The sequence below is a fragment of the Pteropus vampyrus genome, unplaced genomic scaffold (assembly GCF_000151845.1).
Source record: "Pteropus vampyrus isolate Shadow unplaced genomic scaffold, Pvam_2.0 Scaffold19, whole genome shotgun sequence".
Lineage (NCBI taxonomy): Eukaryota > Metazoa > Chordata > Mammalia > Chiroptera > Pteropodidae > Pteropus > Pteropus vampyrus.
In genome coordinates this window covers 15,000,622-15,028,573 of record NW_011888800.1, presented here as the reverse complement: position 1 = coordinate 15,028,573, position 27,952 = coordinate 15,000,622, and the positions used below count along the sequence as shown (strand labels likewise).

The window sequence follows — 27,952 nt, the reverse complement described above, 5'->3', positions numbered from 1 at the left end:
TCATTTCCTTCTTAGCCTACTTTCTCCTGGAACTTTCTGTCCTCTTACTCTAATCTTGATCAGCAGCCTTCTAGACCTGCAGGCCCAACTATCATCCTGGGAATTTCTTTTGCCTCTTTCCAATTTTGGATTTCTTGCCTGTAAAGATTTTCTTTCTAGGTTTTGTCCCTCATTTTAGTGGACTACAATTCATAGATTAAAACCTTTTTGAGTAACTCTTCCAACTGCTATTACTGTATAACAAAGCACTTCGAAAGTTAGAGGACTTATGCACCAATGCTCACTTATTGTCTCCTGGTTTCTATGAAAAGATCAGCTGGGCGTTTGTGGCCTGGTGTCTCCCACTGAGGTTGCATTCACACTGGAGCTGGAACCTTAAGAGGTCTACCACAGCTGAGGGTTAGTCAGGTATCTCTCTTAATGTAGTTTTAGGGCCTCTCCATTTGGTCTCTCAGCGTGGTCTAGTTTGGGCTTCTTCAAAGAATGGCAGCCTCAGGGCAGTTAGACTACTTACATGGAAACTGGCTTCTCCCCCACTCCCGCCCCCAGCAATATCATTATTCTTTCCTTGTACTTAATGATAGTTTAGTGGATCATTTAGTGGATCTAAACTAGATCGTTTCCTTTCAGGATTTTGTTTTCAAATTCTCCATTGTTTTCTAACTTTCAGAATTGTAGTTGCCCATTGTCATTTTGATGCCAGATCCTTAATATGCCCTCTAATTTTTCTCTCTAGAAGCTTTTACAATGTTCTCTTTATTCCCAGTATTCTGAAATTTCGGCTCCACCCTCATGACCTAATCCCTTCCCAAAGGCCCCACCTCCCAATACCAACCTTTGGCATTAGAATTTCAATATGAATTTTGAGGGGGATACCAACATTCAGACCACAACATTGTCTAAGAAATCTTTCCTGACTAAATCCATTCATATTGATAATTTTCTGGTTTTTGATTCTTCAGCATCTGTATATAGTTTATAATTTACTTCTGAAACTAAAATTCTTTAGATGTTTTAGATTGTTTCATTTGCCCCAAACTCTTTTTAATAGACAGAAATCACATTTGCTATTATTTTTATATTCCTATTTTTATATCCCTATAGCAACCATTGCAGGGGCCCAATTCAGTAAAGAATCTAATAAAGGCAGACCATGAGTGAATGCTTCATGTCTTCCAAGAAATAAGCTGCCTCACTGTTTAGAGAGAAACTGCAGGACTTCTTTTTTTTTAGTTCAGATCAAACTGTCTCTTCTAAAGGCTAGCTAGCTCCTTCTACAGTACTCAGAAATAAGCCATATGATCCTCCTTTGGAGTGCCAGTTTACCATAAATGGAGTGAATTTTCAGTTAATGCATTGTTTCATCAAGCTGTTGTTTTTCTTCTAAGTCTTTAAGACATTATACAAGTTAAAAAAATATATTCCTGTTTTGCAACTTGATATGAGCATATATTTTATAAAAGTTATTTTTGCTACCCTATACAAATGAAATGATACATTGTGCTGTTATGTAATCAACCTAGTTGAATCTCTGTACTTTGGGTGGGGGCATTGTGGTGTCTCAAAGGTTGCTATTCTGAGGATCTCTACCTTATGAAGTCAGAACATGGGAAAAAGAGACAACCTTTCCAAAACTGGGAAACAAGATAAAGTTACTCTGGACTTGTTTTATTCAATCACACACCTAGTAGATGAAATTCTTCACCCTGGGAGCAAATCGAGAGATTATCTTATCACCCAGAGTTAAATTAGTCAAACACAAACCCAATAGGATGAACTTCCTATCCAATAGGATAAATAAAAAGATTATTTTAACATTCAACAAAAGTGCTTTGGGTGTAACCTTAGGCAATCAGTACTAGAAAATTATTGTAATTGATTTAGCCGAAATCTAATTGCTTGTATTTTATCTGAAGACAATGAATAGAAGAGCAACGATCAGCATAAAGTATAGCAAAAATGAAAATCAAGGAACCAGAAATTATTTGTTTTGCACTATTCATACGGGATAAACACATGCATTCTGCTAGTCATGTATATAGGCATGGTGATTCAGCATAACTCACTGGAATTTAATGTATTAAGATTTAATCAATGTACTTTTCGAGCATCGTACTCTAAATGAAAATGAAGCTGAATCACAAAGAGATTTTTTTTCCAGCATTCCAGAAAGTTTTAAAGTAATCTCATCTACTACTCTTACATCATCCACTTTATCCCAATAGCTCTAGGACTGATAACATACCCAGTCTACTTCTTGCCCATTTGAACCGTCTGGCATTCTTATTTGCAACAAAAATATATCTCATAATCTCCAAACTCAAAATTCATGTTTTTTGTCCAAGATCAAAACCCTCAATATTGGCCTAATTAGGTAATATTTTAACACAGGATGTACATTTTTAAAAACTAAAATTAAAGCTTTCCAAAAGAGAACTAATTCTTTAATGTGTGCAAGTCACTTCATTTCTTTCATCTCCTGCAAAGCAAGAAGGTTTACCTAGCACTAACCTATTATGAAAACTCTATTTTTTTACATTTTAAAAATACATTTACTATTTTTTAAATACATTTTACAGTGTATAATTGTAGCCATATTTCCCAGCAAAACAATTTTTTCTTGGCAAAATAAACAAGTCAATGGAGCCCTCTGAATAGTGTGTTCTAGCTGCAGGCTGCAATCCATTAGTAAATCATGAAATCAATTTAGTGGTACAACATTAAAAATGAAAAAAAAAAGCTGAAATAGAATAGAGAATAAAACATCTTAGACTACCTCTTAGTGTTTCAATTTTTTACATAAAGTGTGAGTTAGGATGGAAAAAGTAAGGTATTTGAGATACCCTGCTCTAAAGATGTGGTTGTCAGAGTGGTCCAAGGAAGACACTTTTGGGGAAAGAGACTCTGGAAGGTCCTCTCTTTCCTGATTACATGTCGTTATGAGGAGAGATTTTCTTCACATGCGTCAACCAAAACAGACTGAATATAAAAGCAGGTAGAAAATTCAGCTGTCATCTTTTAAACTGGACATTAAAGACATTTTTAAAGCTGTAAAACAATTCCACTCTTCTAATTTTTTTCTTAGAAAAAATTGTCATTTAAAATTTAAAAATGGTATTTAACTTGTTATTTTTAAATGAGTTTTAAAAAATTTATTCTTTAATTACTAATGTGGTAAATAGCCATAGATTATTATCCACACAAACAAATGAGCTTTGGAGTTCTCAACAATTTGACAACTACTGGTCAATATGAAACAAAGGACTTCGTGACTCCTGGCTGATTTAACACGGTCAGAGAGGCCTTTCTGGGGAGCATACCAAGCACCGCCCACTCCACCAACAACCAGACAGGGGACAGTCCGACTCCCGCTGAGAATCCTCACTAATAAATACAGATACTGCAGACAGTCCACCGTGCGAACGTATAAGAGTCAACAAGCAGAAGTTCAAGGTGCAGGCGAAAACTAGGTCACAGAAGGAAAGCATCCTTTCAGAGGATCTTTGCGACACTGTCGCGTTTCGTTGGTTCCGTGCCGTAAAGACAGCCGCGGCGCAGCTCCCAGCCGAGGCAGCAGCAGAGGTGCGCGGCGATGGCGGATATGGAGGACCTCTTCGGGAGCGACGCCGACAGCGATGCTGAGCGTAAAGGTGGGCTCGGTTGGGCATCGGGGGAGGCGTGCGTGGCGAGCCTTCTGTGCTCGCAGTCTAACTGCGGTCCGGTTCCGGGTCTCGGAACGCCCTGACGCTGCGGGCGAGTGGTGGCGCTTCCTCCTCTCCTGCCTTAGCGCCCCCTGCACTCCCGGCGGTGCCAGCCTCCCCTGGCGGGCGGAAATACAGGAACAGAAGCAGTGTGCGCGCCTCTCCTGTTCTTGGTGTCCATGGAGCATGCGGTGCCTGGAAGCGTGTGGGGTGAAGGGGGCGCGGGGCAGGGGTGGAGGCGCGGGCGAGCCTGCGCAACTCCAGCGGAACCTTGGGGTCCGCCCGTGTACTGTCTTGCACAGGCTAGCGCACAGTAAGGGCTGTGTGTGAGTGAATGGAAGTTAAGTGCTCAGGAATATGGGGAATGGGTGGACGAATTTACAGAGGGGCTCAGAACGCTCTCTCGAATGAAATCAGACAGACCATAGCGTGATGGGGAGTTTGAGATTTCTGCGTGAGGAGACTGGGAGGAACACTGGGATAGGGCTACACACAGGCGTTACGCACCGGAGAGAATGTGTCTCCCGAGGGCCTGTGCAGAAACTAGAATTACTTGAGTCTGGTAGTAGATTGGGGAGCATATAGGGCCTGTGTTTGGAGAGGAGAAACGAAGGATTTGTTGATGGAATGAATGAATGAATGGTGCATGGAAATATTTCTGGCACAAGGACTGGATATTTGCATTTGAAATATGAATAGGAGTTATTTGAAGTGAGAAGGGGCCCACGACCAGGTTCAGAATTATTGCAACCCTCCAGCTCAAATTCCTTCATATTATTTAGAGTGTAGTGAAGGGAGCACCAGGTGGAAAGGCTCTATCTGTTGGGTATCTAGGAGGTTGTAGTCAGGAAATACAGAGCCCTATATACTACCTCTTGTACCAGCTTTTTTGCTAATGTGTTCATTTTCCCTCATTTTTACTTGTCCGTATCTCATTTGCCCTTCAAGGCACAGTTCCATGTGAACCCTCCCATGACTCACTTCCATGAAGATAATTCATTCAATAATTATTTATTGATCCCTTATCATATTCCATCTGCTTTGCTAAGTGTTGGGGATATAATGATGAAAAGATTGTCCCTGCCTCCCTCCACCCTTCTCTACTAGCTTACGTTGATTCTTAATGTATATTTGATAAATAATTGGAGGAGTAGAAGCAATAATAACATGTATGCTGCAGTGCTTTCATTGCAAACTCAGTGTATGGGGAAGTGATGTGTGGAGGTAGCTGCTTCTCTGAGCTTTGTATTTTACCTCCTTTAAGTCTATTGCTGCTTTCTCCCATCTTACCATTAGATAATAGGACTGAATAGGGTTTACTTCCAAATCTGTCCTTGAAGGTTGCTGTTACCTGAAGGTGGTATGGATTTGAAAGGGTAATTCCTGTTATGCCTAGCATATTTCATTATCTCCTGCTAAGAGAGTTGTGGAAACTAGCAACATCCGACACATTTCTTGGCGTAGCAACGAGTAGAATTCTTACCTAGGCCCAGTATGTTTCTTTCAAGTATAAATGTGCCAGTTTGTCTTTAATTTCTTTCAACAGTATTTTGTAGTTTTTAATGTATAAATCTTGCACCTCCTAAATTTATACCTAAGTATTTTATTCTTTTGGATACTTTTGCAAGTGGAATTGTTTTCTTAATTTTGTTTTTGGATTGTTCATTGCTACCATATAAAAATACAACTGATTTTTGTACATTAATCTTATATCTTATAACCTGCTGAATGTGTTAGTGCTAATAGTTTTGAGGGGTTTTCTCCAGGATTTTCTACATATGCAATCATGTCATCTGCAAATAGAGATAGTTTTACCTCTTCCTTTTCAATTTGGATGCCTTTTATTTCTTTATTCTTGACTAAGTCCCCTGGCTGGGACTTTCTATGCAATTTTGAATAGAAGTGACGGGTGGACATCCTTGTCTTGTTCCTTATCTTCAGAAGAAAGCATTCACCATTACATATAATGTTAGCTGTAAGGTTTTCACAGATAACCTTAATTGGGTTGAAGAAATTCCTTTCTATTTGTTGAGTGGTTTTATCATGAAGGGGTGTTGGATTTTATCAAATGCCTTTCCTTCATCAATTAAAGTAATCACTTTTTTTCTTTATTAATATGATGTCTCACTTTGATGTTTAGATGTTGAACATTGTTGTATTCCTAAGATAACTCCCGCTTGGTTATGGTGTACATCCTTTTAATATGCTGCTGGATTTGGTTTGCCTTTTTGTTTAGTATTTTGTTTAGTATTTTTGCATATGTATTCATAAGAGATATTGGTCTGTGGTTTTCTTTTTTTGATGAAGTCTTTGGCTTTGATATCAAGGTAATGATGGCTTTATAGAATGAGTTATGAGGTATTCCTTCTGCTTCAAGTTTTTTGAGGAGCTCGAGAAGGATAGGTATTAATTCTTTAAATGTTTGATATGATTCACTAGTGAAGCCACCTAGTCCTGAGCTGTTTTTTTGTTGGAAATTTTTTGATTACTGCTTCAGACTCTACTTATTATGGATCTATTCAGATATTCTATTTACTCTTGAGTCACTTTGGGTAGTTTGTGTGTTTCTAGGAATTCATTCATATCATGTTGGCATACAGTTGTTTATTGTATTGAAAGTGGGATATCAAAGAGTACTTTCTGTGCTGTTGGCATAAAAAAAAGAATAGTTTTCAACTATTGTTGAACTATTTCTCTCTTCAATTCTGTCAGTTTTTCTTTTAATATATTTTTCATTTTGGGAGGCTTCCCCCCTTTCTAAATTTTAATTTTTCAATTAGAGTTGACATTTAATATTATTTTATATTAGTTTCAGTTGTAGAGCATAGTGGTTAGACATTTATAAACTTACGAAGTAATCCCCCAGTAAGTCTAGTACCCACCTGGCACCATACATAGTTATTACAATGTTATTGACTATATTCCCTATGCTGTACTTTACATCCCCGTGACTATTTTGTAACTGTCAGTTCTTATTTTTAGAAGCATATGTTGATAAATATATGTTCATGTTGGATTGACCCTTTTATCATTTTATAATGTCCTTTTTTTGTCCCTTGTAACAATTTTGTCCTAAGATTTTTGTCTAATTTATTACTATAAGCACTATAACTCTTTTGGTTACTATTTACATGGAATATCTTTTTACATCCTTTCACTTTCAACCTATTTGTGTATTCAGTTCTAAAGTGACTCTCTTGTAGACAGATGTAGATGGATCATTTTTTAAAATCTATTCTGCCAATTTCTGCCTTTTTATTGGAGAGGTTAATCCATTTCCATTTAAAGTAATTACTGATAGGGAAAGACCTCTGCCACTTTGCTACTTGTTTTCTATATGTTGTATCTTTTATGTTCCTCAATTCCTCTATTACTATTTTCTTTTATGACTGATTTTATTCTAGTATGCTGTTTTTATTCTCTTCTAATTTCTAATTCTGTATGTTTTTTAGTTTTTTCTCTTTGTAGCTTCTCTGGTGATTAACATCTTAATTTATAACAATCTAATTTGGATTAATACCAACTTAATTTCAGTAGTATACAAAAAGTTTTTTTAAAATATAGCTCCATCCTCTCTTGCCTTTTTTTTCTTTTTCCCTCTCTTGCCTTTATGTTGTTATTACCACAAATTATATCTTTATAATTTGTAAAGGTAAAAGGGGGAAAAATTTTAAATAATTTCTTTAATGAAAAATATTGTTTTCAAATCCCTTATTACCAAGCTACAAATAAATTTGATTCCTTTTTCAATAAATGGTTTTTGCTATTAAAACAATTATATATTTATACGTTGTCTGTCTAGTGATGTGGATTTATAATTATTGCTTTATATAATTATCTTTTAAATCTAATAAAAAATAGGAGTTACTAACCAGAAACAATACTGACTTTCATACTTAACTATTTAGTTACCTTTACTGATGTTTTGTATTTATTTTATATGGATTCAAATTACTGTTGTCTTTTCATTTCAGTTTTTTTTTTCTCTTTCTGTTCCTACACTGGATAATCTCAACTGACCTATCTTCAAGTTTGCTGATTTTTTCTTCTTCCTGCTCTCATCTTCTGTATATCCCCTTTAGTGAATTTTTCATTTCAGTTATTGTGCTTTTTAATTCCAGAATTTATATTTGATTCTTTTTTAATATGTCTTTTTAATGATAATCTTTATTCGGCAAGATAGCATTTAAGTGGGCTTTTTGAATATTATATAATGTGGCAACTTAGGAAATCACATTCTTACCCTTCCCCCAGGATTTGTTGTTGCTGTTTGCTATAGTGGTTATTGTTTAGTGGCTCTTTTGAACTAATTTTGTAAATTAGTTCATCTTTGCTGTGTGGGGTCAATGAAGTCTCTGTTCCATTAGCTTAGTGGCCAGCTAGTGATTGGACAGAGATTTCTCTGAATACCTAGAATCCTCTCACCTCCCCGCAAACCCATTCTTTGCTAATTGGCTCTGTGTATATGTTGGAGTATGCTTTCAGTACTCAACCAGGAAGTTTACAACCAGTCCTTATCTTTATTTCTTTCTTGTACAGAGCCTGAAGGCTAGTCAACCTGAGAGCCTAGGTCCTTTTCAGTTCTTTTCTGAGTGTGTGCACAGCCCTGGGCCTGTGTGTGTTCTTCCATATCTCTAGGAATATGTAGGAATTTTTAAAAGCCCTTACTCCCCATATTATATCATTCCCCAGCTTTTCCTTCTAAGCTTTTCAGTTAGTCTATTATTCGCTTCAACTGCTATCCATTGTCCTAGTTAGAGGCAACTAATACATTTGCCTGTGAATGTTTTCGACAAACACTCTCAAGTAGCTGTTTCAGCACTAAGAGAGTTCCAAGATAGGTGAGATAAAGTCAAGCCCTTTGAGCCAGTCCTTCAGTGATCTGCCAGACAAATCAAAACTAACAAGCATGATTCTTTGTGAATGAAGTTCCTTTTATTTCTTTTAGTGGTGGTACATGTACCAGAAATTCAGGCTGTTATATTCAAGGCACCACAGAGCTGGGGAGTGGCTGATGGTAGGGGGTGGGTGTGTTTGGGTACATTAAAACACCACAAAGTTCTGGGTTTTTTTTCTTTAAAAGTTCAGGATTTGGTTGTTGTTGTTGTTGTTGTTGTTGAGCATTCCCCTAGTTGCTGCAACTTTTGGTTAGTTTCCAGAGTACCAAGAAAATTGATTCTAACAGTTTTTGACAGGTTTTTTTTTTTTTTTTCATTGCTTTTATGTTGGGATGGACTTTTGGTGTTCCTTACTCTGCCTTTTTTTGCTGACATCACCCAATGTTTATATGATTCCATAGATTCTGATTCTGGATCAGACTCGGATTCTGATCAAGAGAATGTTGCTTCTGGCAGTAATGCCTCTGGAAGTGAAAGTGATCAAGATGAAAGAGGTGATTCAGGAAAACCAAGTAATAAGGAACTGTTTGGAGATGACAGTGAGGATGAGGGAGCTTCTCATCATAGTGGGAGTGATAATCGCTCTGAAAGATCAGACAATAGATCAGAAGCTTCTGAGCATTCAGACCGTGAAGACAATGACCCTTCAGATATAGATCAGCATAGTGGATCAGAAGCCCATAATGATGATGAAGATGAAGGGCATAGATCAGATGGAGAGAGTCATCACTCAGAAGCAGAAGGTTCTGAAAAAGCACATTCAGATGATGAAAAATGGGGCAGAGAAGATAAAAGCGATCAATCAGATGATGAAAAGATACAAAATTCTGATGATGAGGAGAGGGCACAAGGATCAGATGAAGATAAGCTGCAGAATTCTGATGATGATGAAAAAATGCAGAACACGGATGATGAGGACAGGCCTCAGCTTTCAGATGATGAGAGACAACAATTGTCTGAGGAGGAAGAGAAGGCTAATTCTGATGACGAACGGCCGGCAGCTTCTGATAATGATGATGAGAAACAGAATTCTGATGATGATGAACGGCCACAGATGTCTGATGAGGAGAAAATGCAAAATTCTGATGATGAAAGGCCACAGGCCTCAGACGAAGAACACAGGCATTCGGATTATGAAGAGGAACAAGATCATAAATCAGGTAATTCATTTATGAAAATCAAATAGTTTAGTAGAAGCATCTAGATGTAGCCAATTATTATTTTTGCAGTCCCATCTTTAGTACTCCATTTTAAATTTTCTGTCCCTCCAACCTTTTCTAACTCTATTCATACATTTTGCTTTTTGAAAATTTTCCTAATCCATGTATTATTTGTATACCCCTTCCATTTGTTAACTGATGATAGATCAGGAAGAAAAAAATTAGAAGAGGACAGTCTTAGATAAAGAAGTATAATACTAGAGTAGTTATGTAATGAATAGAGGTGGATCCATTTCTGCGGGTAACTGAAGAGCATGCCTCAGGCGAGAATAGATTTGCTTGGGAGAGCAAAACAATACCATTGAAACGTTCCCACAGGGTCAGCTGTACTGGGTTGTGAACACCATGTTCAAGCTCAGGTTTTTGAGATGCAAAATTTGATCATCCAGAGGTAATCAGGCTCCAAGGAGTTTACTCAAAACTAATTAAATTAACAAGAAACTAATTTATAAAAATTGAATTATAAAATTGTTTCAAGAGGATCACTTATTTCTCTCTTATCATTATAACCTTTCTCTTGGGGGAAAAGATATATTGTATGCCAATTTATAATAATCAGAAGGTTGCTTGGGGAGCATAACATCCAGAAAATGAAAAAACAGCTGGATGATCTCAGTGAGGTATGATAGCTTAAAGCATGCATCCTCACCGTGGGAGAAGTGCTTCAGTCAGAATACTCATTCCCTAAAGAATACTGGAAACACAGCTGACCTTTGGCTCTGGATTCCCTTTTAAAACAGTCATTTACACTATTCTGCTCAAATGAACACATTCTTCATATAGACAAAAGTCACCTTGATTAGGTTGGAAGTCTTCCTGAAGTAATATCTGATTGCTTCATTTTTTTCTGTAGGTGATTGATTATAATTACATGTTGATCCTGATATCTTAGAGTGCTTAAATTAGGGAGAGGAGGGTCTTTTCTCCTGTAATACATACCTCACAGGATAGCATTCAAGACTACATTTTGGCATTATTTAGGTGAGGCGGTCAGAAAATTTCCAGAGATGGATATAGGTCTATGTAGACTATAGGACTGCAGTAAGTATCAGTAACTAGTTCTGGGTAGAGTTATTTGTAACTGTACCAGCATCATTAAGGCTCATACCTTACTTCCCAAGTACTAGCAGACTAATAACCTAAGACTAGGGTCAGAAGCTAGGGAATCTTGTAGCTAGCTGGTCATTCTGCGTAACTAGTTCTACAGTGGTTCAGTTGATTTTCTTGAAGTTTAACATTAGGCAAAAAATTGTACCATCCAAAACATGTTTGTCTCTTCCATTGCAATATTTTTACCTCTTTTTCTGTAATGAGTGATATATAGATTTAATCATAAGTTTCAATGTCACTTTTCTCATTCTGCCAAGTTTTTGTGCTTACAGAAAACAATGTTCTTTTTATTTTATTTTTAAATTAGCTCCAGTAAGTTCATCTTTGTGTATATGTACTTGTTCTGTTAATGTTAATGCATGTATAGATTTGTTTAACAACCACCACAGTCAGGATATAGAACAGTTCTGTTACCCTAAAAAACTCCCTCATACTATCCCTTTTGTAGTCACATCCTTCCCCCACTCCGACCCCTAACAGCTACTTGTCTGTTCTGTCCCTCTTCATTTAGGCCTCTTTCACTTAGCATAATACATTTTAGTTTCATCCAAATTATTACATGTGTAAATAGTAGTTATTATTGAGTACTTCCATTATGTGGGTGTGCTACAGTTTGTTTATTCTCAATGTCGCTTTTAAAACACAAAATTAAAAGTTTTGATAAGACTGTGATTATGCAGAACCTCTCAATCTACTCTTACAGAATCTGCAAGAGGCAGCGATAGTGAAGATGAAGTTTTACGAATGAAACGCAAGAATGCAATTGCATCTGATTCAGAAGCTGATAGTGACGCCGAGGTACCAAAAGGTACTCTAAGTACTTCTTTTTTATATATTTATTTCTATCCCTCTTCTGCATTTAACTGAAGTGCATGCCCAACCCTGGGTGTTTACCCCGAACTGCAAGACCCACAGAAAGAGTATGGATACACTTAGTGTACATAGGGAGGTTGTACAGATACGAGAAATGGTTCCTGTTTAATCAACTCAAGAAGAACCCGTTTCTTCATTTATAGTTAGAGTGAATTGTTATTAGGGGGCTAAGGCTCTGGTTCAGGTAGAGGCAGCAATATTCATTCTTCAGTTTGAATGACAGTTCTAGGGCAGCTTGTTCTTAACTTCTAAACAGGTTAATATCAGATGAAGAATCTGATTTTTCAAGCTGTGGATTAGATGAAGAATTCATAAAAATTCAGCGTTAGGTAAGTTAGATTTGTTATAAGGATCAAATATCTATTTATCTCTATGTATGACTGTTTCAAATGACAAATTACTATGTAGTAAACATGCTAGTATAAAAGTTATAGCAAACGTAATTTTGATAGTTTGATTACACTAGCTGTTATTGTGCTGAATGGTACTTAGGCATTAATGTTAAATAGCTTATGTAAATGATCATAAGTAACATAACTGAAGCAAACAGAGGATCAACTAGAGAGAAAAGAGAGCTAGACATAACTGCAAGCTCTAGGATTTACTTAAAGATCTTTAGATCTACAACTATAGTTATGTGCATAGACATTGAAATCAAATGATCCAGCTTGGAATCTTTGTAGCTCCACTTTCCAACTATATGATTTTGGGCAAATTAATTACTTGTTACACTTCAATTTTCTGATGAGTGAGAGGTAGGTGATGCTAACCATCTTATAGAGTTGTTGGGAGAATTAGATATGTTCATTCTTTCATTTTACTCACAGTTATTCATTGAGAATCTGCCGTGCATTAGTATTCTCCTGGGCACTGGGCATGTGGCAGTGATCAAAACAGATAAAGACTACTCCCTTGTAGAACTAACGTTCTGGTGGGTATGGGAGGAGACTGATAATAACACAGTATGTAAATTGAGTATATAGTATGTTGGATGGTGATAAGAACTAAGGAAATGAATCAAGATACATGAGAGTGTTGGTGGGTAGAGTCATAGTTTTGGTGATTTTATCATATGAGTGAACTTTTCAATACCCTGACTTTCCTTGTCTCCTCCTCTTCTTTTAAAATTATTAAGAGTTTATTAATAATTTTTTTTTTAGTTTTTTTAGAGCAGTTTAAGGTTCACAGCAAAATTGTGGGGAAGATAAAGAGATTTCCCCCATTATCAACATGCTCTCCCCCATTATCAACATACCGAACCAGAGGGTACTTTTGTTACACTAATGAATCTACAATGACACATTATAGTTTACATTACGGTTCTCTCATGGTGTCGTACATTCTCTGGGTTTGTACAAATGTATAATGACATGTATCCATCTTTATAGTATCATACAGAGTGTTTCACAGCCCTAAAAATCCTCTGTGCTCTGCATATTCATCCCTCCTCCTTCCCAACCTCGGGCAACCACTGAACTGATACTTTTACTGTCTCCATAGTTTTGCCTTTTCCAGAATGTCATATGATTGGAATCATGCAGTAGTCATAAACCACCTTTTCAGATTGGCTTCTTTCATTTAGTAATATGCATTTATGGTTCCTCCATTTTTTTTTTCATGGCTTGACAGCTCATTTCTTTTTCGCTGAATAATATTCCATCATCTGGATATACTAGTTTATCCATTCACCTACTGAAAGAATTTTGGTTGCTTCTAAATTCTGGCAATCATGAATACAGCTGCCATAAATACCTGTGTGTAGGTTTTTGTGTGGACATAAGTTTTAAACTTCTTTGGTTAAATACCAAGGAATACAATTGCTGGAGTATATGGTAAGAGTATGTTTACTTTTCTAAGAAACCATTAGACTGTCTTCCTTAATGGCTTTACCATTTTGCATTAGCATCAGCAATGAATGAGAGTTCTTGTTGCTTCACATTTTGCCAGTGTTTGGTGTCGGATTTTGGCCATTCTAATAGGTTGCTTCTCCTTTTTTAGTGATCTGTTCTCCACGTGGCCTTAGTAACTCACTCTCAGTTTTATCCTAGACCATGTCATTACCAATAATTGTAACACTTCTGTGATTTCAATTTCAAGCAGTCCACTTTCAGACCACCCTCCTATCTTTCTATTCACCCCATCTACTACCCCACCTTGGTTTATTGGTTTATTACAGATTAGATTATTATTGTTTTTCCTATACCTAAGTAAAGTTCTACCTGAAAGAAGGGAGGTTGGGTAACATGGACCTGTAATTTTAAAACTTGAGGGACTGTGCAGAGGTCTGTATGGGGTGCTTTATCCTCAAATTTGAGTGTCTAGACTGTAGGAGGACATTTGGGCTCCTGGGGTTAAAGAAAAGTGGAAGAACAAGACTGTAGCAAATGAAAGGAGAAAGAAGTGTCTTGTGTGCAGCTTTTTCTTTCATTGGATTTGTCCCCTCCCCTCTCCACAGACATTCTGTTCAGATTGTTGAGAGCCAAGCTCAGAGTTGTGTTTGGGTGGTTTCCTGGTGTCTGGTCCAGAAACTTTGGGAATACATTAGCTTTGAAGATATGTTAGCTTTGTGATAGCTTTGAAGAATCTTTGTTATAGATATTAATACTATTCATTTTTCTTCCTATATCGAAGATAATAGTGGAACCATGGATCTGTTTGGAGGTGCAGATGATATATCTTCAGGGAGTGATGGAGAAGATAAACCACCTACTCCAGGACAGCCTGTTGTAAGTAAAATTCCCATTGTGAACTGGGCCCTTATTCAAGGCTAAATAAGAAGTTCCTGAGATTAAGAGTCTCTATTACACTAAGAAGAGGAAGTTGGTAACTGAATTACAGTCTAAAAATACAGTGAATAGATGCCTTTCTTAGTGGAGACTCTTGGCTGTACAGGGGAGTAGAAATAACTGCCCTTGCACATGTATACCATGGACTATTACTCAGCAATAAAAAAGATTGAACTTTTGATACATGTAACAACTTAGATGAAGTATCAGGGAATTATGCTGAGTGAAAAAAAGCCAATTCCAAATGGTTATATACTGTATGATTCCATTTATATAACATTCTTGAGAAAATTGTAGATGCAGAGAAGAAATTAATGGTTGTTTGAGACTGAGGAGGGGTGAGGGAAAGAATGAAGTAGATGTGACTATAAAAGGGCAACAGGAATCTTTGTGATATGGAAATGTTTTCTGTCTGACTCTATCAGAGCCAGACTCTTGATTGTGACATTGTACTCTAGGTTTACAAGATGTTACCATTAGGGGAAACTGGGTTAAAAAAAAGAAAAACTGCACAGCATGTGGCTGGTGCCACATTTTAAGAGACTAGACTGTGAGGACTTGTGATTTGAGAGCCACTGATTTAAATGATTTTCTCGTTCATGCCAAAATGTATGTGGTGTGTTGATAATCTCTAATCTTAATTGATAGAGTGATTTCATATTGAAGTATTGATTAATTTTGTACTTCTGTTGGTGAGTGTATGGAAGATAGATTTATCACAAAAGACATTTTCTTATATTGATGCTTCCAAACTGATCTGGTTTCCCATGAAGTTTTGGGGAGTTGTGTGGGTAGGAATGGGGATAGAGGGCTGCTTTAGCCTTAAAGTGATCTCAATATGCTTCTTGCCTACCTAAGTAATTAAAGTACGGAAATCGAGCTAGACCATTTCGAAGCTCTAAAATTCTGTGATTCTCTTACTAGGATGAAAATGGATTGCCTCAGGATCAACAGGAGGAGGAGCCAATTCCTGAGACCAGAATAGAAGTAGAAATACCCAAAGTAAACACTGATTTAGGAAACGACTTGTATTTTGTTAAACTGCCCAACTTTCTCAGTGTAGAGCCCAGGTAAGGGGGTCAGTTAAAAGTGTTTCTATATGTTGGATAGAAATATGAAGAATGTTGATATTTTTCTTATTTTACATGAGTTGACTAATTACAAAATAGAAAACTGGTCATGAATCTCTGAAAAATCAAGCATATTCTGTGATAGAAAAAGTATGGACTATTGTATTGATAAAAGAGACTTCTAATCCTTATAATTGTTTTTAGCTATTTGATACTTAAAAATTAATAGACCTCACAAGTCTTCAGCCCTGAAAACGCTGAAATTGGGAGTGGTGAAATTTTCTAGAGAAACTGCAGATGTCTTTAGTAGCAGGGATTATGGATCTGGAAAAGCTAATGGTTTTGACAGTTAACGTTGATGGGTATTATTCACTAAGTAACATACAAATTCTTATGTGATTTAAAATTTTTTCACCAAGTAAAATGATGTGGATAGCTAGAGCATGTATGGGCCTATTCCTTGAAGACTTACATAAAAATAAAGAATATTTGAATATTTAGCCTTGCTTGCACTTTATTTCAGGCAACATGAGTAACACCATATTTCAAGAAGGTGCAGTAATTTGAATACTTCCTTGACGTTGAACATGAAGATATTTGACCATTGGGAATTTTAACTATATTATGATTTTTTTAGTATAATGGTGTATATTAATAGATTTTATCATAGCAGTGATAATATTCTTTAGAAAATATGATTAATGGTTTATTTTAAAAACGATTTGTAGACCTTTTGATCCTCAGTATTATGAAGATGAATTTGAAGATGAGGAAATGCTGGATGAAGAAGGACGAACTAGATTAAAATTAAAGGTACCATTCCATGCTTTACTTCTTTATTTCTTTTATAAAGTAAAACCGGGGGACACTAACCGGGGGACACTAACTTGAGACTTGAGCTTTTGAAAATGATTTTTTATGTTTCCTGTTTTATCAACAAATGAATTGTCTTCCTTTTCAGATTATTTTTAGGAAGAAAATGCATAGCTTTTTCTCTGTAAAAGTGTCACTGTTCTATCATTTCTGTTGCTGTTACACTTTTTTGATGCTTTTAAAAATTATTAGCTACTTTCTTCAGAATAAGTACTGTGGTTTGGTGTTTAGAAGAACTATCTCAATATGTACTGTGGGTTAAGTTCTAGCAACTTCCTGCAAGAGGAAATTCTTCAGGCTCTGATCTATAGATAAACAAATTATATACAAAAGGAGAATTTGTATATAACACTTCACCATATGGCTCTCTTTGTATTCTTCCGATTGCTCTTGTTGACTATTAAGAGAGATTTTTGTTGTACTGAATTTTTATTAATGCTTCTCTTTGATACCTTGTACTCTCTCATTATCTCTATCCAAAGAGGGCCTCTAATCTTCCTTTAATTAAAGAGGATGTAGATTAAGCAGATGCTTTAGAGCTGAGTTATACCAAGGAACAAGACACAGTTGAACTCATGATACTAAAACTGGAGTTATGCATTTTACATTCTTAAAGCTGAAGGATTTCCTATAAATACGTTTTATTTTTTCAGTGGGTATTATACATGGTGTTAGAACTGGTAATCTGGCATTCTTAGAATTCAGGGCCAAGTTTTTAGAATAATTCACCACCCCACTTTACTTCGACTATTTTGAAACAAATCTCAGATTGACATCATGTTTAATTCATTAATATTGAGTTATTTAATCAGTTGGCCTCATTGTTTGTTTATTTAGTGAGGAATGACGAAGGTAAGGGGAAAACTGAAAGGGACCCATTAGAACCCAGTTGCAAGGACAGTCACAGCTAACATAGTAGAGAAATCTAAGCGGGATGGGAACAGCTGCTTTTAAGGTTGATGGTGAGGGGATAGGCATAGAGAAGAATGGGCTTAGATTGGTCAGTTTTCAGAATGTTGGCTTTTCTTCATTGCCATCTTAATTCACATTCTCTTTATACTTTTTAAAATTCTTTACTATCATGTTAGTGGGTTTCTAGGATGCAGCAGTGATAAACTACATGTATTTAGTGTGCTACATTTTCCCTGAAGTCTCATTGAGTTTTTAATTGCAATAACAGTGGTTTTCATTTTAGGAAGCTCTTGAATGTGTTCCAGATCTGCTTAGTATTTCCTTTCCATGCAATTAAGATAAAGTTAGACTCTAAACATGCTCAAACCTGGGGTTTTAATTTTTAAAAGGTGTTCTTTTTCTTTCCCTGTATGTGAGTAGCTTCCCTATCTCCCTAGGCCAGTAACACAGAGATTTTTGGTTCCATATTTGTAGGGTTTTTTAGCTTTATGAGAGAACCTACTTTGTATAGGGAGTCACATTCTAAATTGCTGCTTGATATACCTCCAGCCTTGTCTCCTATCCTGGTAGCTCTTACTGTGTCTTAAAACATCCCGGGGCTCCTATAGATTTAGCATCTGCTCAAATGCCTTGGCACTCAGCTCCCTCTGTGATTGTAGCACTAGAAACTCAGAAATTCACTTAAGCATAATTTTTTTTCCCTGTTAATTTATTCAACATCTCTAGGTGATTAAAACAAAGGGTTTCAATGTTGTCTGTTTTTCTGTCACTACCTATGCATGCTTATTCTATGATTATGTGCTTCTTAAGGAAAAAAGAAACATAAACTATAGTGTTGAAAAAGGCACTTGTGTTTTAAAACAGGTAGAAAATACTATTAGATGGAGGATACGCCGAGATGAAGAAGGAAATGAAATTAAAGAAAGCAATGCTCGGATAGTCAAGTGGTCAGATGGAAGGTGAGCACAAAATGTCTGAAGAATATTGAAATACCCAGAATCTGGCTAGGAGGGATCAAGTTTTGAAATGAGACCTTATTTTGGGGCACCTCTTATTAAATAATTTCCATTGCTTCATTGTAAGGATTACAAAGAAAACCTGAGAGAAATAAATAGCAGTTGGGGGTCATACAGGCTGGTGGAAGACATTAAAAGTGGGCCGAATATGTGATTCGTCCTCTGGCTCCAGCATAGTAATTTGGAAAAGTTAAACCAGCTTCTCTTCTCATTACATCCTGTTTGCTATACAAGTTGACATTTTAGAAAAATGACCTTTCACTGGGAAAGTAGTAGAGGCTGAGTAAATGTCACAGAATGTTTTCCTTCTGAACATAAACATACACGTGTTTTACTTCTAAGTAGATAATTTTTCACATCATGCCTTCTTTTTCTTTTGAGTTCTGTGTAAGGAGAGAAAGCAGTCAAATCACATTTTAAGTGAAGTGAAATGGTAGGATGAAAGCTTTTTGACTTTGATATGTGAAGTGTTTCTTCTTTTCAGCATGTCTCTGCATCTAGGCAATGAAGTGTTTGATGTTTACAAAGCTCCACTGCAGGGCGACCACAATCATCTTTTTATAAGGCAAGGTACTGGTCTACAGGGACAAGCTGTCTTTAAAACCAAACTCACATTCAGGTAACTATTCTCACCAATATACTGGTTGTTACAGTAAAGCAGTGAAATATGTACGTTGTCTAAAATGCCTGACTTTTGATTCACATAATCTCACAGTATAGTTTGCAAAGACCAGGATCTGGTTCTCAGCTTGTAGGTTCAAAGGCTTGTTTTGTCTAGTGCACAAAATGTTACTGTTTTATAGGAAACCAGGTCACACTAACCAAACTTACAAGAGACTGTAAACCAGAATGTCACCTTATTAATTCAATTGATTACTGTAACTGCCAAGAGGCCTAAAATACTTGCTTGTCAGTGTGTCTTTTCTTTTTAGTAAAATCGATCTGGGAAACTGATTACTAGAGGTTGTTAGTGTGCATGCAGTCAGACAATGAGTTGGTGGGTGTGAAGGCTGGGGTCGTCCTCCCGTGGGCTGCTGCATCCAGTACCACTAAGGATGTATCCCCCGAGCAGTCCAGACTACTCGGGTCAGCTGGTGAGAGCATTCTCCTTCTCTAGACTGTGTAGACACTATACTGAAATGTTTGTGTTTTTCTTTTCTTGATTCTAAGCAGACCATCCTCCTTGGGTAATGCTTCTCTTTAGAGAGAGCACAATAATCTTGGTTATGACTTTGGTTTTTGAGAATTGTAGTGGCCAAAGGTATAAGCTTTAGAATCAAGTAGACTTGTAGTATCTGAGTCCTGCTTCCCCTTGTGTCACTTTGTGTAACTCTCAAATTCTCTTTGTTCAGTTTCCTAATATATAAAATATAATAATTATCTCAATAGTTACAACCATGGAGTCATATAACATGTAAAATACAAAGCATTGTGCCTGAGCTTATCCATTTACTGCTTTTAGAGGGTGATCATCCTTTACAAAGCTTTTTCTCTCCAGCTTTCCATTTTTCACTTTACTAGTGAGATAAGAATTTTTCAGTGAGCCACAGGATGAGGAAAGTTCAAATCCCCCCACCTAGTATATTCGGCTTAGTGTCCCTGCCTCTTTTTTCCAGAGACTACGAAATGGTCACTGGCCTCTCGTTTTTGTAATGTTGATGTGATTGGCTCACAAATGTATTTGGTAAAGAGACATTTTTGTTCATTTCTTTAGACCTCACTCTACAGACAGTGCCACACACAGAAAGATGACCCTGTCACTTGCAGATAGATGTTCAAAGACACAGAAGATTAGAATCTTACCAATGGCCGGCCGTGATCCTGAATGCCAGCGCACAGAAATGATTAAGGTATGATTGCTAACCTTATTCTGTATATTAAGAATAGCATTTCCCAAAATGTTTGTTAATCATCTCTTATTGACCCACCTTTTTTCCTTTTAGTTGATGTGAATAGGTTGCTGGATTCATGTCCTACACATTTGCCAAGCAATGAGTGAATGGCAGTGGTCATAAAACAGACAAGGGTTCTCTCCCACTAGGTCCTGAGAGGTCAGCAACAACCTAGTGACTGGAAGAATCTGAACCTTTGCAGATAATTTCAAAGATGATTGAATTAGCTTTGTCTGGTTTAGAGTCCATGTCAAAAATCAGTGGAAATGCTAGAGATTTAGTCTAAAATAGAATAAAAATAGGACCAGAAGTTTCAGTGGGAGAATGCCTATAGGAGAATCAGTGAAGAGTAGCTTGTAGCTTTTCAGGTCAGTTTGTAATGTTCTTCCTGGTAGGTTTTCAAAGTTGATACAACAGTTAATTAGGCACAAATTTAGTTGTGGGACATTGATAGAATGTGCTTTTGTATTGACATCATTGGCCTTTTGTGCAGCATTTGCTGTGAGAAGCTAAATGCTCTGGTACGATCTCACTCTCTCTCCTCTCCATCTTCTTTGATCCCTGTTAGGGATCACGGCCACTGGCCTGCCTCCTTCATGAGATTTCATTCCTTAGTGGAACAGGGCCTATTGGGGCTAAGACTCTGGTTGCCTCAAGGTCTTTCTTAGTAATCTTGTCAGACTGCTGAAGGTTTGGCTCTGGGCCTCAGTTTTTTTTTTCCTTTTCTTATTTTATTCACGGAGTCAGGTTAAGTAAACCAGATTCAGCAGCAGTGCCTCAGCCCTAGTGCTGTGCAGGCATTGGCTTTGAAGTCTGGCTTCTTGATCCATATCCCCACCTTCTCTCCTCAAGCTAAGGGAGCTGAAGGGACCTGCAGACTCCAGTCTCAACATTATTGAAAGATCCCTCTGGACCACCTTTAAAGATCTCTTAAGCCCTTCTTCACTTCCCCAGTTTCCATGGAAGTATACAAGGAATCAGCCTGCTTCTTCTTAACCCCTGTCCTGCTGATAGTGATTTTTATGTTATACTCAGTATAACCACATTCTGCCTAATGAAACAATTTGCTGCATAGAATATCTAGACAGAATTAGAGTTGTACGCGGTAGTACAGAGCAATTAAATGAGGAATTCAGAGAAGTGCTAGAATATCCTTGACCTCTCATTTCTTGTCTCTGCTTGTGAACACCAACATGTGGAATGCCAGGCAAATGAAAGAGAATGGAGCTCAGGGTCCCCCCCCCCCCCCCGCCCACCACCACCACCTTTTCATCCTGTCTTCAGGGGCAGTGGGGAGCTTTCTAGTTTGAAGGGACCATACAGGACTATCTGGGCACTGTGATGGTTTGGTGGAGCCTGGGAAGGTCAGGTGTCTGTCTTAGGGGTGAATAGAAACATCCTCCCTCAGGCATCCACTGGGCATGGATAACATTGCTCAGGCTGGTCGCTGCTTCCTGGGAACGCTGCAGCTCCCAAGGTCGTGCCTGTGCCACTTCTGATCGGCGGTTAGTGTGAGGGAGCTTTCTGCCTCTTCACCCTTGTGTGGCTTTCACACCTTAGAAACCAAACAAGATGATCACTGTGTGGGAATGTGTAGAATGGAGAGAATTGTACTCTGAGGACATAGGAAATAGGTGTTATCCTGAGCTAGGCATTTACATGTTCTTTAAAAGTAACTCAAGTGGTCATTAAGCTTGTTCATTTTTTTAATAAGTTGGATGGTGTATTTGCTTCTTTATAGAAAGAAGAAGAACGTTTGAGGGTTTCTATTCGTAGGGAATCTCAGCAGCGCCGAATGAGAGAGAAACAACACCAGCGGGGGCTGAGTGCCAGTTACCTAGAACCTGATCGATATGATGAGGAAGAGGAAGGTGAAGAGTCCATCAGCTTGGCTGCTATTAAAAACCGGTACAAAGGGGGCATTCGAGGTGAGTTTGTTCAGAAATTAAATTTCATCATTTCAGGGTTCAGTTCAGGAATTTATCTTTGCATTGAGCATACTCTGAATGCCCACTCACATTTTATTTTTAAGGAACCAGTGTTAATGAGTGGCACACTTTAAGGTCTAATGAACTAGTCATTGCAGAATTCTTTCAGGTGAACCTGAAAGAGTAGAAACTGCTGTTGCTCCCACTCAGAGACTTGTCCCTGAGCTCCTGCTTTTCTGCTTTGAAAGTTAGTCAATTGTATTAGGAACTTTTCTCAACTTTTTTCATTACTGATTGGGAATCAAGAAGTTAAAATTTTCAGAGAAAACATGATGTTTCCTTTCAGAGTTCTTTGTACATTCTCTTCTTTCACAGGTACCAATAATTTATAATGGTTAAGGTAACATTTATTTAGCATGTACTGAATCCCAGGCAAACTTTACATGCATCCTATTCGATTCTCAGAACAACATTATGACCCATTTGCTATTATTGTCATGTTTTTTTATTGAGGTGTAATTAACATGTAACATAGTCGTTTCAGCTGTACAATATGATTTGATATTTGTATAGATTATGAAATGATCACAATACAACTCCTGTGACCATAGGTAGTTACAAATTTTTTTTTTAAGATCTGTTCTCTTAACAACTTTCAAAATGAATTGTGCTATTATTACCTGTAGTTGCCATGCTACATATTACATTCCCATCACTTAATTATTTTATAACTGGAAGTTTGTACCTTTTGATTTCCTTTACCCATTTTGTCTCTGGCAACAACCAGTCTGTTCTCTGTGTCTATGAGCTTTTTTTTTTTTTTTCCTTCTTTTTTTTTTAAGATTCCCCATATAAGTGAGATCATATAGTATTGTCTTTCTCTGACTTATTTCACTCAGCATAATGCCCTTAAGATCCATTTTTGTCTTGTTCTTATTGAGGAAATGGAGACTTTGAGAGGTTGGATAATATGTCCAAAGGACACATAGTTGGTAAGTGGACAGTCCTTGAACCAAAGTCATTTGACACCTGACGCATCTATCTTAGTCACAGTACTGCATCCAGGGAGGTTTCCCCACTGCTGAACTCGAAGGTAGGAGACTTAGGCTGGACTCCTGATCCTGCCTGCTGTGATCTCAGTTCTGCCACTTTTAGTTGGTTGACTTTTGGGAAGTTATAGTACCTCTCTTCTGTTGCCTCATTAAGAAAACAAACAAACAAATAAAAACTATTAATAACAGTGCTTATGCCATGAGATTGTTTTGAGAATTGAAGGATATAGTACATACAAAGTAATTTACCCAGTGCCTTGGCACATAAGTACTAAATAAATGTTACCTAAAACTGTTGTTATTGTTCTCACCACTCCTCAGCTTTGGGTAAGTGACTTCACATCTCTGAATATCGTATTCCACATCTGTAAAATGAAGCTTTAATCCTCCCCAGATTATCTTTGATAGAGCCTTGGGGATCACTGTACAATGTAAGATAAACCATGGGTGACCATGCACCCGAGTTTTGTCCCTAATGAGTGATGAATTTTAAGAACATTTGAATTTCTCCTTATCTGACCATCCTATAAAACTCCTTTCTCCTTTTCTTGCAGTGACTGCATTTGTTCTGGTGAGCTATTACACCTTCCTTCCTTCTTACCTATTATTTAGTTCGGGACTATAGTACAGAGGCCTTTTATTTTTTGTTAGTGCTGATTTCCCATGGAAAAGATTAATTGTGGAAGTAAACCACATAAAAAGTAAATAAAAACAAAAAAATTGAGGATGCTTTAAAGAGAGAGTTATATAATATGCAGTTCACCAGAGATTAAAACCTAACAGACAAATTTAGTAGCATTTAGTTCTATCCAGTAGTCATATAGGCAGGGCCTGAGGAGAAGGGGAAGGCTTTGGGTTCTGAGGCTAGAGGGTTGGTCTGAAATAGGCTCTTTTTATTCCACCCCGAGGTTCACCTGGGCTGCAGCATCAGAGCAGATTATTACTCATCTACATCTCCTTTTGAAATGTCTCCCTGGCAACAACTGTTCTTTACAGAACCAGGAAACCACCTCTTGCTTTTATCTTCAAAGCTCATTTTGGAATTAACTACTATCTCCCATGAGAGAATGACTCAGATTTATTTTAGAAGAGTAGTGATGTCTGTCTCTTTAGTCAGCTTACACACGGCCTTTTTAATATTTAAAATGGTCAGGTGAACCATTCTTGTATTTTGGGATAGTAAGTGCTTTATTTCAACATATCTAAACTTTTGTCTTTAAATCAAAACATTTTTAATTATTTGTTTCCTCTGGGAAAATATACGGAAGGAACTAAAGATATTCATCTGGAGTAGATCACCGTCTTTGAAAACCACTCACAAATCTTACTCCTTTGCTTTCAGAGGAACGAGCCAGAATCTATTCATCAGACAGTGATGAAGGATCAGAAGAAGATAAGGCTCAAAGATTACTCAAAGCAAAGAAACTCACCAGTGATGAGGTAAAACCACATTTATTCAATACTCACAAGCCAGCTCCTGGAATAAAGAGTTTACTCTTTACCCACAATGGCAAATTACATCCCACTCACCTAATTTGGAACCCACCTATGCTTATTCAATTATGTATTGTCTGTAGGTGTTGCAGTGGCAGAGTTGAGTAGTTGCAACAGAAACCTATGTCTTGCAAAGCCTAAGACATTTATTACCTGATTCCTTACCAAAAAAATTTGCTAATTCTTGCCTTAGAGAAATGGGCCTGGGTTTCTTTCTTGTTAACCTTACATGAAATATGGAGTCTCTTGGGTCTGCTATTAATCGCCTCTACTTGGCCTTTGTCTCCTGTCCTCAGCACCCTGCAAGGCATAAAAACCAAAGCTCTTGTTCACATAGTTTGGTAAATGTCTTCAAGGAGAAGGCTTGCTTTAATGTTCTACTTATCTCTGTGAGTTCTTACTTTCACTTTATTTTTGGCCTTTGATTATACCTTATTTTCTTGTCCTCACATTGATTTGCTTATGTTTTCACATTATTAGTTATTTTCAATGGGAAGGTTATTTGAAAGATTGTTCTGTAATCCAGGAAATAGATGTTATGTTCCTATTATTCATGATTTTAATGTATTTTAATATTTTGACCTTCAGTGAACTATGAGCTTCCTTAAGTTCTTTTCTCATGTGAAGCAGAATTTCTGTCTTGCATTATTGTTTGTTAATCACAACATTTAATATTGCCCAATTACTCTTACAAATGGCATGTTATAGAAGATAACTAGACAGAAATTGTTAAATTATTATGCAGCATATTTGTTTTAAATTAGATAGGAAACATCTTAATGATACATTTACAGTGTGTTGAACTGTTGGCAGATGGGAATCCTCATCTAAGCAGATGCTATTTTATTTCTTGGCAAGCAGAAACTGTGAATGAAAATTGAGAGTTTCCATGGGATTTCTCTTTATTCCTAGTATTCTCAGAAAGGAGATTTTAAAATGTGATCCATCAAATCTTTGAGGCTGGTCAATTAGAAACCTATAACTGCCTGACTTAAAAATGCCTCTGGAAGCCTCCTAGCTGTTTGTTGTAGGAACTGCCCTCTGCCTTCCTCACCGAAACACTCTCTGCCGGGTCTTTCTGTACCCTTCCCTTTCTCTTTTCTGAAAACAAAGGTTTTACTTCTGGCTGGACCTTCCAACTCCTGCCACTGTCTCTCATATTACCCCAATTCAAGTCCTGGCTGTGGGTTATAATGGGAGAGGAGAAAAGGGGTCATACCTGCTCTAGGTCCCTCTCATATTTGCAGATGAAACCCCACCTAAATGCCATGAGCCTGGATAAGGCCTCTGAGATACAGGGGAGTTTTCAGACCCTGAGTTCCCATACCAGAGAACAACTGTTATCACCAGAGTATTTGATATATGGGGGAAAGGGCACAATAGGTAAGAATGAACTGGATTCTTGGATCTTGGGGCCTACCCTTTACTACTAATGTGGTCTGGAGCAAGTCATCTCATGCTTCTGAGTCTGTTTCTTCATCTGTTCAACGAGATTTATGCTTGCCGCCTTGGAAAGCTATTGTATTATAGAAACAGATATGAAAAATGCACAGTAACATGTAGTAGCTGAACAGGAAATGCTATTTCCCTTCCCCAACAGGGTCTAAGTTATGAAAGAGGAGAAAGATAGAGCTTTTTAACCTCCCTTACTTTTATAAGCAGTAAAAACTTTAGAAAACCTAAATTAATGGTAGAAAAATGGATAGGAAGAGAAAAATGGGTAGGAAGAGAAAACTGGGGAAACGGGAAAGACCCATGTGGAAAGAAACATGAAGACAATGGAAAGGAAAGTACCCTGGCCCACCCTCTGCTTTCTGTGTCTCATAGTTGGGTTGTAATTAGTTTGTATAGTTGTCATTTTTGAATCCCTTCTAGTACTTATAGATTTGGAAACTGGCCATGACTTTGACCACTGTTTTTATTCATCTGGTGAATGTTCATATTAAAATAATTTATTTTGGGTTTTCAGAAGTTTATTCATCTCAGAGCTACTTTGGATAAACCTTTCTAGAAATATTCTGTGTTACTTTCTAGATTTTTAAAGATTTTATCTGTTTAGGAAGGTGAACCTTCTGGAAAGAGAAAAGCAGAAGATGATGATAAATCAAATAAAAAGCATAAGAAGTATGTGATCAGTGATGAAGAGGAAGAAGATGATGATTGAAGTACAAAATGTGAAAACTTTATATATTTTATTGTACAGTTTGTTTTATAAATATGATGTAAACATGAGTTATTTTGATTGAAATGAATTGATTTGCTTTTGTGTAATTGTAATAAAAAAATTTTTAAAAAACCAGTCTGCATTCAAGAAATCGACTTTTTCCAAAGCAAGTTGTTTTTTGTTAATGCTTTACACTGAGTCTTAAGTTTCAGTGAATTCCTGCTGCTCTGCCCCATTGTCTTCCTCCTGACCCCACAAAGAAGCCTCTTGGCCAGGGCCAGGTAAGGCAAGTAAGGCATTCTTCTGGGGTGCAGTTTTAAAGGGACAAAAAGAAAAATCCTTCATAATTGTATTAGTTTACTAGGGCTGCTGTAACAAAGAAACACAACCTGGGTGACATAAAACCGCTGAAATATATTCTCTAGTTCTGGACCGTAGAAGTCCTAAAGCGAGGTGTTGGCAGGGCCATGCTTTCTCTGAAGGCTCTAGGGAAGAATCCTTCCCTTTCTCACAGCATGGTGGCTGAGTTCCAAAGGTGAGCATCGCAAGAGAGTGAGCCAGGTGAAGGCTGTATTACTTTTTCTTGGTATTACCTTTTATGACTAGAATCAAAAGTCACATCAAAATCCACCGCATTCTGTTCATTAGAAGTGAGTCACTGATGGGAGCCCATGTGCATTCAAAGGGACGCAGATTTGACTTCTTGGTGGTAGGAATGGCAAAGAATTTGTGGATGTGTTTTAAATCCACCACACTTATTTATCTCTTCTGCGGTGCTCTTCTACATACACTAATTTTTCCCTCATGAACGAACTCTACCCCACTTCCTTCCTAGTGCTATTAGTACAGTCTGGGAGTGGTGGCGGTGTGAGGCATACCCTGAAGCTTGGTTAAAGAGAAAGGAAAGTGACACAGAGAAGAAGTTTGTACACCATTGTGTCATTTTCCTAATTCAAAAACCTT

General features: G+C 37.3%; 1 protein-coding gene and 1 long non-coding RNA gene across 3 annotated transcripts; one reads left to right on the top strand and one right to left on the bottom strand.

Annotated features, from left to right (window-relative positions):
- Positions 1–1,647: 1,647 nt before the first annotated feature.
- Positions 1,648–3,367, bottom strand: LOC111736310. Its single transcript, XR_002779163.1, has 2 exons — positions 3,321–3,367; positions 1,648–2,979 (listed from the first exon to the last, which is right to left on the bottom strand). It is a non-coding gene; the product is annotated as an uncharacterized LOC111736310 (long non-coding RNA).
- A 76-nt stretch (positions 3,368–3,443) lies between these two features.
- On the top strand, positions 3,444–27,124 carry LOC105288756 (RNA polymerase-associated protein LEO1). 2 transcript variants are annotated; one of them, XM_011355120.2, is made up of 12 exons: positions 3,444–3,650; positions 9,001–9,759; positions 11,633–11,737; positions 14,434–14,528; positions 15,513–15,658; positions 16,387–16,471; positions 18,308–18,402; positions 18,944–19,078; positions 20,174–20,309; positions 22,093–22,279; positions 24,674–24,771; positions 26,885–27,124. In XM_011355120.2, the coding sequence occupies exons 1-12, from the start codon at positions 3,593–3,595 to the stop codon at positions 26,987–26,989; spliced, it is 2,004 nt and encodes a 667-aa protein (XP_011353422.1). In that variant the 5' UTR covers positions 3,444–3,592; the 3' UTR covers positions 26,990–27,124. The 2 variants fall into 2 exon arrangements, with proteins under 2 accessions (XP_011353422.1, XP_023383619.1); XM_023527851.1 differs by having other exon boundaries at positions 26,889–26,957.
- The last annotated feature ends 828 nt before the right edge of the window (positions 27,125–27,952 follow it).

What these genes read in the sequence shown, in the direction of transcription:
- LOC105288756 (XM_011355120.2), top strand. Translation starts at nt 3,593, where the DNA reads ATGGCGGATATGGAGGACCTCTTCGGGAGCGACGCCGACAGCGATGCT. An exon ending in TTTCTCAGTGTAGAGCCCAG is followed by an intron (nt 15,659 to 16,386) that starts GTAAGGGGGTCA and finishes AACGATTTGTAG; the next exon opens with ACCTTTTGATCCTCAGTATT. An exon ending in GTCAAGTGGTCAGATGGAAG is followed by an intron (nt 18,403 to 18,943) that starts GTGAGCACAAAA and finishes TCTTCTTTTCAG; the next exon opens with CATGTCTCTGCATCTAGGCA.